The 12,784-nt window shown below is 47.5% G+C and overlaps 1 protein-coding gene across 3 annotated transcripts in view; it reads left to right on the top strand.

Moving 5' to 3' along the window:
- tmtc3 (transmembrane O-mannosyltransferase targeting cadherins 3) overlaps nt 1-12,784 on the top strand; it is a 16,367-nt gene extending 3,583 nt beyond the window's left edge. For 2 of the 3 annotated variants that reach the window (XM_057051209.1, XM_057051208.1), the window contains exons 5-14: nt 690-805; nt 896-1,068; nt 4,250-4,502; nt 5,793-5,941; nt 6,068-6,188; nt 6,301-6,412; nt 7,644-7,747; nt 7,899-8,068; nt 8,687-8,913; nt 9,504-12,784. In XM_057051209.1, the coding sequence (XP_056907189.1) occupies nt 690-805; nt 896-1,068; nt 4,250-4,502; nt 5,793-5,941; nt 6,068-6,188; nt 6,301-6,412; nt 7,644-7,747; nt 7,899-8,068; nt 8,687-8,913; nt 9,504-10,363 (2,285 nt within the window). In that variant the 3' untranslated portion in view covers nt 10,364-12,784. The remainder of the gene's footprint in view (nt 1-689; nt 806-895; nt 1,069-4,249; nt 4,503-5,792; nt 5,942-6,067; nt 6,189-6,300; nt 6,413-7,643; nt 7,748-7,898; nt 8,069-8,686; nt 8,914-9,503) is intronic. The other variant, XM_057051210.1, reaches the window with a different exon arrangement.

Below are 12,784 nucleotides of genomic sequence, written 5' to 3'. Positions count from 1 at the left end.
TTGTGTCAGGTTTTAAGTATCCTGGGGCAACGCGTTATAAAAACAGAATATACAGGAAGCTGACTGATATAAGTGAAGCTATGGAACCTGCAGCCGGGGACTGAATGCAGCTGTGCTTATTTAGATAGCATTGGTTAAGTGAATGCCGCCACAAGCCCAGTGTTTATTCCAGACACATTAATGTATTTCAGCCGTCAGCTGCATCTGATATACTCAGGTTTGGGTCTAGTTCCAACCTGTAATCTTCTGAAGCCTCTGATTTGTTCAGTTTGTATTTGTGTACATTGTTGTGGCGGAGTTGTAATTGGCTGTCAATTCTGACTGTTAGCACCATTTCATCTAGCTACTGGCAGGTTCTGTATGTCTGTCAGCTGATCCTCATCCCCAATATTGAACCATGTACAGGATAAAAGTATCTTCCAGTAAGTGTTTGGTTAGAGTGGTAAAGCAAAGCCAGATTATTTCTCCTGATGAGCTTGTGGTTCCCTGCAGATTCTGCCTCCAGAGTATGAACGTTTGTGGTAACAACAGTCTATCTCTGAAGCAGATGAAGCTGCTCACCCTCATCTTCTCGGCTGTGCTTAGATACGTTGGTCACAACACAGACTGAATGGAGTGTGACTCAACGCGGCGTAAAATACATGAAAGAATTCCAGAGTTTTGAGAGCTTTTTCTTTCCTTTTTTGCAGTGTGGGCCCCCATCGCTCTCACGGTTGTTCTGGTAGCTGCAGCCACGTTGTGTAAAGAGCAGGGAATCACAGTTGTTGGAATCTGCTGCATCCATGAGGTCTTTGTCGCCCAAGGGGTAAGGCTCCAGGCGTTTAACTTGTTGCTCGTAAGGATTTGTTGTCTGAACATTGAATATTGTGACTCATGCGTTTGCTTCCACTCCCAGTTTACGTTGCCCTCGCTGTTGGAAACACTGCGCCAAGTCCTGCAGGGCAAAGGATGGTTCCCCTACGCTGTCCTCCAAACTCTGATGAAGCTCATCGTTCTCACCATCAGCACCCTGCTTCTCGTCATCATCAGGGTCCAAGTCATCCAGTCACAGCTTCCCGTCTTCACCAGGTAGGCAGGATTCTGGTCCGCTGCACCATAAGCTTGGATTCGCTCTCCCACACGGTGCAGATTCATCTGCTTTAAGTGTTTGTGCCTGGTCTGAACTGGTCCCCACCTCTGCCCAGTCAACACGGGGACAGGATCCAGCCCGGCATGACACAGGAGAAATGACAGTTGATGATGGAATTTGATTTCCAAATCGAATCCCCTAAAAGCGCTGCCCTGTTTATCTGATATTAGCTATAGATAGCTTAGGAAGAGCTTCTTTTTATTTATTGCACGTAATAGCATTTCAAGTTGGGCCTGTTTTTGATTCTCCTTACTTGTAGCTTCACAAGACCGATGTTAGTTGTTACTAAAATTCAATCCAAGCAAAGTCACGGTTTAAGTGTAAATAGATTTCAGGATTATGAGAACACATTATACTAGCGCCTGCTTTTTTCATCTTGTGTAACCGTTTACGTAATGTCTGTATTTATTTGATTAAAGCAGAAAATCTTCTCAGGCCTTCTTGACCTCTGCAGCGCAGTATCACACTGTCTGTTTTTCTACAGAGCCCTTGTTTCTAAGTGCAGAGTCCTCCATTTACATTGTAGCTGCTGTGCGGTAGCGCTCTAATTCCATCATCTGTAATGATAAAAGCAACCAGATGCAGCAGTTCAGTTGAGGTCATGTCTGAAAATACCTTCTAATCCTCTTACATCTCAGTGAATTTACAAAGAGAAACGCTTCATCCTCCCCCGAATGGCTGCAGATACACAACGATGCTTGAAAGCCGACCTATTAAAAAGGGACAAACTACAATGGCTACTGGTCCACTTCATTTGGCCTCGAACACTTTATGATATACAAAACGGACCGAGGTGATTTCACCAGTGCATTCGAACACATTTCCATACTCCAGTTCTAGTGCAGAACCACACTAAACCAAATGACTTGGAAGGCAAGACAGCAGGGCGGGTTGGTCTGTTCGACAGAGACAGTGCTTCCAAAGCCTGTCACGGCTTTGCTGTAGCAAATGAATAAAGAGCAACCATGACTGGACAAGAGAGGAGCGGCATCTGCTGTGCTCTTGTACTTGGAAGCAGGAACAATGTTAGCATTGTGCTAGTACTGGTGCAGCATATGGCCAAGAGTCCATGTGGTCTTTTGTCTTTATCCGCAACAATGAATAGAGACATTTCTCAAGATGAATCAGAATTAGCCACGGATCAGTTGTGTTTAGAAATTCAAACTCATTTGACAACCACATTTGTAATCTAATGTCTGCACCGCGATGTTGGTGTTATGACACATGGACCTTATTCACTAGGACAGTGTTCAGACTTGTTTTGTCCTTGTGGCTGAAACAAAAAGGGTGCACGATTCTGCTCCTTCTGAGGGCCACAGCGGCGAGAAGCAAGCCTTACAGTCTGCCCACAACCTTGCAGCACAGTCCTTGGTATTGGCAGACAGCTAACCTTCCTGCAGGGAAAAGGTCTTCATGTTGACAATGACCATCCATCATCATGAAGCACTCCCAGCATTTCATCCAAGAGTCGTTTTAATGATGTAAATACCTTGATACTGACCGTAGAACCCTGCGATTTCAGGTTATCGAGTGACAAAGTTAATGTTTGCACCCTTGGGCGGCGTTGCTTTCTCTCCAGTCACTGAGATTATGAACCTCAGCTGTATGGAAGGAGCACATTTCCATTTGGAACGGTTTGCAATCACATTTCTCCAGAAAGTACTAATTAATATCTAATAACTAGTGCCTATAATCGGTCCTGGCGGCACACAGTGCCAGTGTTTCTAGAGGGCGAGGCACCAGCCAGCGTTCCAAGATTAATTACTGTTGGCAAAATGTCTGTGTGATGTCTCAATCATCCAGGTCATAGTTATCCAAGGGATAACAATCCAGCTCATAGATAATATTGGCCCTAACGAGTCCAGTCGTTGCAGAGCTCTTACTTGGAATACTGTTGGCCAATTCCTCCTTGCATTGAGCTTGGATTTCATACACATGCATGCTGTCCTCCAACTGTGGACTGCTGGAGCTCAACTTCCTTATTGATGTTATTTTTAAGCCTTTTTAAGCTCTTAACAACTGAAAAGATGCCTAACAGATTCTCACAGCTTTAACTTTTTATATCATCGCTTTAATATAGCTCTCACTTGCTTGAAAATGCGATTATTTCTTAATCAAGCTTTTATTTAGGTCTTCTCATTTGTGGGGGAGAATATTTCCAATAGGGAGAAAGTCAAACGTCCAGTGGGGTCCACATCAGGCACACACAGGAACTAAGACTATTCCTTTTGATTTGTAACGTTAATGTATAGCACTGAAAGGCCTGGCTGTATTCTCATGGAAAAGTTGCCTTGGTTATTTATATTACAGCAACAAAGTAAATGGTTTTATGGGTTAATTGAATGGCTTAAACAGTCAACTGTTGTGTTGTTGGCCTGAACTGTGGGCCAGAGCTGTAGTACTGCTGCCTGGTTGAGATTTATGAAGGACGTCATTAGAGATTTACTGTCTAAAGACTCTTAAATTAGGTTAGGAGGTTTATATCGCAGATAAAATTCCAAACAGTTAGGCTCTAGTTCTAAAACTGTAATTCCTTAAGATGTCTCCAGATTGTCTGAGCAAATTTATGTTTTCAAGTCAAAACAGCATTGCTCAATTAGCCTATCACCAGCTGTAATCAGTTTGGTTAAAGGTCCTCTCCCTTAGCAAACACGTCTGGACCAACGGCGGTTTGTCCAAACATGTTGGTTAGTTAGTTAAAGTCAGCACTGAGCAGACCTGAGGGACATGCAGTGATGCCACAGTACCTTGTGAGCCCATCAAATCCAAACCATCAAATCTGGCGTCTTGTTACTGCAGCTTTCTGGGTAACTGTTGCACATTATAGGAACTGTTCCTTTAAATCAGGTGGCCAGGTGAGAGCGAGGTTGTGTTGAATGCGTCACTGCTGCCCACAAACATTTCTGCAGATTATCTACCATTTATGCAGATGAGATTAGCTGCAGAGCCTTGGGCTTCACAGCGGTTCAGGATCGCCTGCATCAAAGATGGTATCAGGAGTCCACCTCACAGAGGCCTTTGGGGAAAACGGGACGGTGCACATTTACTAACCGAGAAAATCCCCTTGACCTCAAACCCAGCCCGTCTCAGCCCGCTGTTGTTCTCTGGCTCCTCTCGCAGGTTCGATAATCCAGCAGCAGTCAGTCCCACCCCCACACGACAAATGACCTTCAACTACCTTCTTCCCGTGAATGCGTGGCTGCTGCTGAATCCATCGGAGCTCTGCTGCGACTGGACCATGGGGACCATCCCTCTGGTGGAGTCGCTCCTGGACCTGCGCAACATGACCACGCTGCTCTTCTACACCTGCCTGGCTCTGCTGGCCCACCACAGCCTGTGCTACAGACACGGTTCGGCCAAGACTGTCGTCATGGTGAGGACGCGTCTGATTACGTAACGCCCCTTTCACACTGCAGGAAGAGATGATATTGATGATGCGACGATGCGACGGTGACTGAGCAGGAGGACCGGAGCAGCCAGGCACCTCCCAGCAGGAGGTCGGACCTGCGGAAGACAAAATCCTGCATCAGCTCACTGATCTCAGTGTGAAGGCGTTACAAACGTGTTAAACACGATGGTCGTGATTCAAACTTCCATGGAGTTAAAATACGGTTTTCCTGCCTTCTTGGAAGTGATCGTTTCCTCCACGACACACATCTGCAGCGCAGGGATGGAGCGGTTCGCTCCGCTACTTCTTCTGCTCGGTTTTATTTAACGGGGAAAGTGGGTAAGCTTGTCATGACAGAAGTGGATGATGGGATTGTGTATTCATTTTAACTGCGGAAGGAGCTACTTAGCACTTGATTCGCAGCTCCAGGGGAGCCAAAGCACTTCGCTCTCGCTGCTCCTGCCAAACACAACCACGTTCAGTCTAAACACGAATCAGCCACAACAGGTCCGAGCTGTTTAGCTGGTTATCTGATTCTCAGAACTACAATGTGCTTTAAATCACAAGGTTTAAAATCATTGCCAGAACTTATCTGAGGTCAAACTGCAGCAGGACGAGTGGGAACGTTTTCAATGTTTTTGATATTAAGAGGGGGAAAAAAGTTACATTTATAACTGAGTCAAGGTCATAAAGGCACCAGTGAAAATCTCTTACATTTATCTTAAAACTTATTTAATTGGCAATCCTATAAAACCAGTCTGCAGCCAATTTTTCTACTTTTGAGACCATCACTGATCTCTCAGGATGGGACATTTCTACAAAAATGACTCCAAATCTAACATGGATAATGTCTTATTAAGAAAAAGCATTGCTAACATTTACTACAGAATCAAACATTATACATGCAACAATCATGAATTAGTCTCCGGCTTGCAAACCTGCCCTGAAGGCTCACAAAGTCAACGTTTCCTGTCTAATTAATTTCATCGGGTGGTTTCACACTCCTCAGATGTATGATGTGGGCGGAGTCAGGCTCTCCACGAGGAATTAAGTTGCACTTTAAGGTGGATCATTTCAGTGATACACATCATTTCAAATAAATATAACCTGAGCTCAAACTCCACATTTAACGAACATACCTACAAGTTGTAAATATACTCTTCCTATGGATCTTCTGGTTCAGGAAATTGAGGAATTCTGCAGACAAATTGTTGCCCTCTTCCTTTCAGAAACGACCACCATGAAACTAAATGTGAGAATTGTACTTTTCCCCAGGCCCTGTCTTTGATTGTCCTGCCTTTCATTCCTGCATCCAACCTCTTCTTCCCAGTGGGATTTGTTGTTGCAGAGAGGGTACTTTATGTCCCCAGTATGGGCTTCTGTGTTCTTTTTGCACATGGATTCAAGATTATCTCCCAGAAAGGGTGAGTTTAGCCCCACAAACTTTCATCCTCCTGATAGTTCTCACTACAGCCGAGCCGAGTCGGGCCAAACAACATTTTCTGAATGTCTCACTAGGTTTAAATGTCATCAATTCTCTCTTTTTGTAGCCAGTTAAAGAGGATCTCCTGGTTGATATTAGGGGTGCTTTTAACCACTCATGCAGTAAAAACCTTCAACAGAAATTGGGACTGGGAGTCGGAATACACTCTGTTCACCTCTGCCCTCAAGGTTAGTGTGAAGGTCGAGAGCAAGGGCCCTCCCCGAGCTCTGGCCAGCTTGCTTCTCTGATCAAGATTCATCACAACAAAACGTGTTTTCATTGTCATTTCTCTGGTGTCAGGTCAACAAGAACAACGCTAAGTTGTGGAACAATGTGGGCCATGCCTTAGAAGGCCAGAACAATTATGGCGAGGCGCTGCAGTATTTTCTCCAAGCGACTCGTGTCCAGCCAGGTAAGACCTGTGTGCTAACACCGTCTTTTGTTCTGTGAACACGTGCCGACGTCTGCACTTCCTGCCCGGTCATCATCACATGACTGCCGGCCACGCACATGGCTCATCAAATGTGGCCTTTGCCGAGACACCGACCACATCTGTCGTCCTACGCATTTCTGCTCAATGTTCTGCTCCTCCTTCCAGAAGGGGCAACATCTGTACAGCAAAAGCATTACAGGAGCAAAGTTCTGCAAACATCACCTTGGTTCCGATTGGCTGGTACCAGTCTGGAGGTGCACACGCATCATCCAGAGGCCAGAACCTCTGTGAGCTTGTAGCAAAACAATAGGAATCCAGAATCCTCTCATGCCAACATCTTGAGGGCAAACGAGAGACACAAAATCCATGATTTGTTTTAAATCAAGATTGCAGGCCTGCTGTATGCATGTGTCAAACCAATCTTGACATCATCGTGGCATCTTATGAATGAGCAGATTATATCATGCCAGTGAGAACACATTCTGCCGGGACACGTTGACCTGGATATCGGCTCATTCCGTAAATCACTCAGATGAACAGATGCCTTTGAGCAAAACTGCAGCCCATAAATTAACGGGGATTTCTAAAAATCATCTGGGCTCCACATCAAGTTGAAGTCTGCCAGTGTGGAATGCACAGCGTGTATCGGCCCTTCAGCAGAGACAAACGGTTTCTGCACCACCCTTGAGCTGCAAATGTCCGGGAACTCCTTCCGATTATATTTGACGTTGGTTCTAAGAATTTCTTCCACGGTTGCTTAAAGCGCAGTCAGTTTTCAATGTGTAGAACTCATCATCACCCGATCCTCAGAGGCTGCAGTCCTTCTGATGGTTCTGACCCAAAAAGTAGGCACGCCTTTCACCCGGGTTCCTTCTTCCTTTGGTGAAAGCTGGTTTCTGCCTGGGGGGGACACAAAAGCCAGCTGGGCCGTGGCCCTCCAGGACTGGATTTCTACACCCCTGGTTTAAGAGAAGCCTTTGCCAGAGTTTTTAATCTTCAGGAAGCCTTTTGTCAGCTAAAATATTTTTCATCAACATTTTTCATGGGCTCACCACCCAAGTCTGTTTCCGCAAGATTAATGGTATAAACACGTCTGTTCGACAAGCACTTCCTGTCCTGCAGATCATCAGTCTTCAGTTCATCTGTTCTGAATTTCAGATGTACGTTATAATGTCTGCTCAAGTTCCTCGCTTCCTGTTGCCTTCTGTAGATGATATAGGTGCACACATGAATGTTGGACGGACTTACAAGAATTTGAACCGATCCAAAGAGGCGGAGGAGGCCTACTTGGTTGCTAAATCCCTGATGCCACAGGTATCCACCCGTACATGTCAACGCCACCCTCGCACACTTTCAACACGGCTCGGGAAAAGTGTTTGTTTTTGAGGGATTACAGTTACAGTTATTACAGCCTTTCCTCTGCTCCTCACCATCGCGGGACAAATTCACTCTGTGCTCTCACCAGGTTATCCCTGGGAAGAAGTATGCAACTCGTGTGGCCCCCAACCACCTCAATGTTTACATCAACCTGGCCAATCTGATCCGTGCCAATGAGTCGCGGCTGGAGGAGGCCGATCAGCTCTACAGACAGGCCATCAGCATGAGACCTGACTTCAAACAAGCTTATATCAGCAGGTAAGGGGTTTGGAGTTTGACGTGGGCCTTTTGATTGAGACATGATGGGCTTTAATTCAGTAAATACCCCCCTTCCCCGTGTCACCGTGGCAGCCAATTAACCTGCCGTGCACACAAAAACGGGCCAGATGAGAACAACTGTGTCTGATAAACGGAGCTGCTTTACAAGGCAAGAATGTTGTCTTTGCTCTCCTAAACGGCTAAAACAGTGAACAGTTATCCTTGGCTTAGAGAACGCAAACAACATCTGGATTAGAATAAACATCCCTCATTTCTACTGTGTGTGTGTGTGTGTGTGTGTGTGTGGGGCACGGAAGACAATTTATTACTGTCAGTCCTGACTCCCAGGCAGCATCTCTGGAACTCTTTAAGGAAATAGTTTTAAATGTCATGCGAATGTTCCCAGAGGAAGTCGGAGTCACTGTAGCTCCTAAACACATTTGGTCAAAACTAAATAACACCACTAACTGGTTTCCCAGTTCAGACAAGAAAACAATCACCTGACTAACAAGACCCGGTGTTTTATTTCCATCCGTCCATCTCCGATCAGCCAACATTATCATTATTGTTCTGCTTGAAAGCAAAAAAGTTCTGATCTTTTGAACCTTTATCGAGCAGAGGGGAGCTGTTGCTGAAGATGAACAAGCTGACAGAAGCCCGGGATGCCTACCTCCACGCCCTGGAACTCGACCGCTCCAACGCTGACCTTTGGTATAATCTCGCCATCGTCAACATTGAGATGAAGGACCCATCGGAGGCCCTGAAAAACTTCAACCACGCACTTGAGCTCAACTCGCGTCACAAGCTGGCGCTCTTCAACTCAGCACTCCTGATGCAGGAATCTGGTGAGGAGATCAGGAGAACCCTGGTCCACTGAGCTCCGGGAACTCAAAATTCCAGTTTTAACCTCTGAAAGAAGAGTTTTAACTGTCAGCTGCTCCAACCAAGGCTCTGTAAGATGCTGCTGCAGCAACTCTGGCTTCACTTTATATGAATGTAGATGGAGAAACAAAGAAATCAACCAGGATGAGGATGGAAGCTTCACCGTTTCAACAAATACAGCTGCTGGTTCTTGTGCAGATAAACAGACTCCCTTCACGGGGAACAAATTGCCCTTTTGTTATTTTTCATCCATCTCTAACTTCATGTGAATCAATCTTTCAAGGCTGGGCAGGCTGTAAGGACGTTTCATGGTATTCCAGCAGTAAATTAGTTCCACGTATGAAAGTTTAAGTACAAGCCATAAATGTCAGATTTAATCTTATATAAATGATAGCCTCTGGGGAACGACCACCCTCGACACTGTATAGAACATAAACCTGATTCTAATTATTCCCTGTGTCCGTAAACGCAGCATCAATCCTCCGTGGACTTTATTCTTTGGCGTGATGACCTGCTGCGAGTTCTCATCTGGTGTCTTTGTCAACTGTTGCAGGTGAGCCCAAGTTCTGGCCCGAGGCTAACCGCCGGTTCTTGGCCTACGTGGAGGAGGAGCCCGACGACGCCAACGGTTACTTTAACCTTGGCATGTTGGCCATGGACGCAAACGAAAACCCGGCAGCCGAGCGGTGGATGCGCAAAGCCATTAGCTTGCAGGCAGGATTCCGCAGCGCCCTGTTTAACCTGGCGCTGCTTTATTCTCAGTCCAAGCGTGAGACCGAAGCCCTGCCGGTGTTGGACGAGCTCCTGCGCCACCACCCGCAGCACATCAAAGGCCTGATCCTGAAGGGCGACATCCTCATGAACCACAAAAAGGAGACAAGTGGCGCTAAAGCCTGCTTCCAGCGCATCCTGGACATAGATCCCACCAATGTGCAAGGCAAGCACAACCTGTGCGTGGTCTACTTTGAGGAGCGTGACCTCCTGCGGGCAGAGCGCTGCCTGGAGGAGACGCTGGCCATGGCCCCTCACGAGGAGTACGTGCGCCGCCACTTGAGCATTGTGCGCGGTAAGATCGCTGCCATGAACGCCGCAGGGCAGCCACTTACTTCAACAGAGGGAGCCAGTCTGGCAGCCGCTGAGGCCAAAGCGGCGAGAGCTCAGGAGCAGGCAGAGAGTCAGGAGGAAGGGAGGGGCGCAGACGCTGGTGGCCAGGACAGGGATAAGAAGAATGTACGGAAATCCTCTGCAGAAAGCGGAGGTGTAGGTGTGGACCCGTCAGAGTCTTTGGGCAGTAGCCCGTCTGACAAGCGGACTAAGGGTAAGTCCAATAAAGAGATTAAAGATATAGAGGAAAAAAGGGCAGCAGCTTTAAAGAGACTAGAGGAGATCGAACGTATATTAAGTGGCGATTGACATGCTTGGAGTTCATAGCTGGACTACTTTTATAGGGCTTTTCAATATAAGGCTGCAACCCCCCCACCCCCAAGAAATGTTTTGGTCAATATTTGATATCTGATCAAGATAAATCCCACTAATCATGTAAAGAAGGGACCTGTTGGTTTGAACCCATGTAACACTAAGCACAATCACACAGTGGGATCGTGTATTGGCATCCATGTCGTCTTGTTTATCACTGGATATTCTTGTGAGTCACTTCTGTGTTATTGTTTTTAAAACCAGAATAATTGTATCAAGAACAATTAAAGGAAATGACGCGTTCCTCCTGGGATTTCCTGAAGGCGGGATCCTTTGAGCCTTTAAAATAACCCTCCGCTCAGCCAAAAGACCTTTCAACAGCATCACCTGATCATTACTGAGCTCCCTTGGTGCTTCCTGCGGCTCCGTCATCCAGCAGAATTGAACTCTAACCTCATCTGAAGAGCATTATTCTAGGCCTTCACACCTGACCGGCTTCCTTTTCCGTCTGCCGTACATGCAGCTCTTTTCCTCCTCTGGTGCTGCAAACGAGCCCCCCAGCACAGCTCGCTGGCCCCCCCAGCACAGCTCGCTGGCCCACACAGCTGCCGCTCATATGAAACGGTGAGTGACGGCATCGCCAGCGTCATGTGTTCCCCATTTCCTGGAGTTTAGTTCACTTCACAAGCCACATTTTCAGAGCCAGTGTGTGGAAAAACAAATGGCTTCTTATTTTGCCACAGACATCATGTTGTTTAAGCTCAGCGGAACTAAAATTTAATTAGAATGCAGCTTCTATTCTAGTAGCCCTAATTAGCACATTCATCAGCATGTGCTGCTAAAATCACAAACTATTCCACGTCAGACTGGTGGCCACACTCAATGGAGCTCCTCTCAGCTCCTCTCAGCTCCTCTCAGCTCCTCTCAGCTCCTCTCAGCTCCTCTCAGCATCTCCCAGCTCCTTTCAGCCCCTTTCACCTCCTGTCAGCTCCTCCCAGCCCCTCTCAGCTCCTCTCAGCTCCTCCCAGCTCCTCTCAGCCCCTCCAAGCTCCTCTCAGCTCCTCTCAGCTCCTCTCAGCCCCTTTCAGCTCCTCTCAGCTCCTCTCAGCCCCTCTCAGCTCCTCTCAGCCCCTCTCAGCTCCTCTCAGCCCCTCTCAGCTCCTCTCAGCCCCTCTCAGCTCCTCTCAGCTCCTTTCAGCTCTTCTCAGCCCCTCTCAGCACCTCCCAGCTCCTCTCAGCTCCTCCCAGCCCCTCAGCCCCTCTCAGCCCCTCTCAGCTCCTCCCAGCTCCTCTCAGCTCCTCTCAGCTCCTCTCAGCACCTCCCAGCTCCTCTCAGCTCCTCCCAGCTCCTCTCAGCCCCTTTCAGCTCCTCTCAGCCCCTCTCAGCTCCTCTCAGCTCCTCCCCCCAGCCCCTCTCAGCTCCTCTCAGCTCCTCTCAGCTCCTCTCAGCACCTCTCAGCTCCTCTCAGCTCCTCTCAGCTCCTCTCAGCACCTCCCAGCTCCTCCCAGCTCCTCTCAGCTCCTCCCAGCTCCTCTCAGCTCCTCTCAGCTCCTCTCAGCACCTCCCAGCACTTCCCAGCTCCTCTCAGCTCCTCTCAGCTCCTCTCAGCTCCTCTCAGCCCCTCCCAGCCCCTCTCAGCCCCTCTCAGCTCCTCCCAGCTCCTCTCAGCACCTCCCAGCTCCTCTCAGCTCCTCTCAGCCCCTCCCAGCTCCTCTCAGCTCCTCTCAGCACCTCCCAGCTCCTCCCAGCTCCTCTCAGCTCCTCCCAGCCCCTCTCAGCTCCTCTCAGCTCCTCCCAGCTCCTCCCAGCTCCTCTCAGCTCCTCTGCGTCTGAGCAGAAATGAACAATAGCTGGTTTCTGCTATGAAAACCTGGGCAGATCAGCATGACAACGGTTTTATGTGAGGAGGCAGAGCTGAAGCAGGTCTCCTCCCACACTGTTCCGATTACACGGCACAGATGTTTGTTTCCGTGTGATTAATTGGCTCAGTGCACTTCCTGATAATGAAAGAAAATTGATGACTGCAAATGAAAGGCACAGCGCTGTTACTAAGTAGCATTGTTCTGCTTGATGTTCCCACATTTCTGCATGTACATATTTACAGTGTAATTGAATCCTGTGTTATTTATTTGGATACGCGCTGCAGATGCTGTAACCTTTTGTTTACCACTCACATGACGCTTTAAATAGGCCCTTTTTTACTGTATTATCCACTCATTAATCAGCTTTTGTAAAACGCAACCAAGCGAGCACATGGCAGTGTTAAACATCAGGAAGGAGGATGAATCCTGTTCCCAGTGGTTTCTGATTTACCTCATTTTGCTGAGTGACTGGTGATTTTTGTAGAACTTATATCTATTTTTTAAGGCCGTAACCTTTGGTGGTGGGGTCTAGGTTAATAAAGTCTGATCAAAACA

Source organism: Takifugu flavidus, chromosome 13, assembly GCF_003711565.1.
Source record: "Takifugu flavidus isolate HTHZ2018 chromosome 13, ASM371156v2, whole genome shotgun sequence".
Classification (NCBI taxonomy): Eukaryota; Metazoa; Chordata; class Actinopteri; order Tetraodontiformes; family Tetraodontidae; genus Takifugu; species Takifugu flavidus.
The sequence above is the reverse complement of the archived record's forward strand: the minus strand, read 5'-3'. Positions and strand labels throughout refer to the sequence as shown.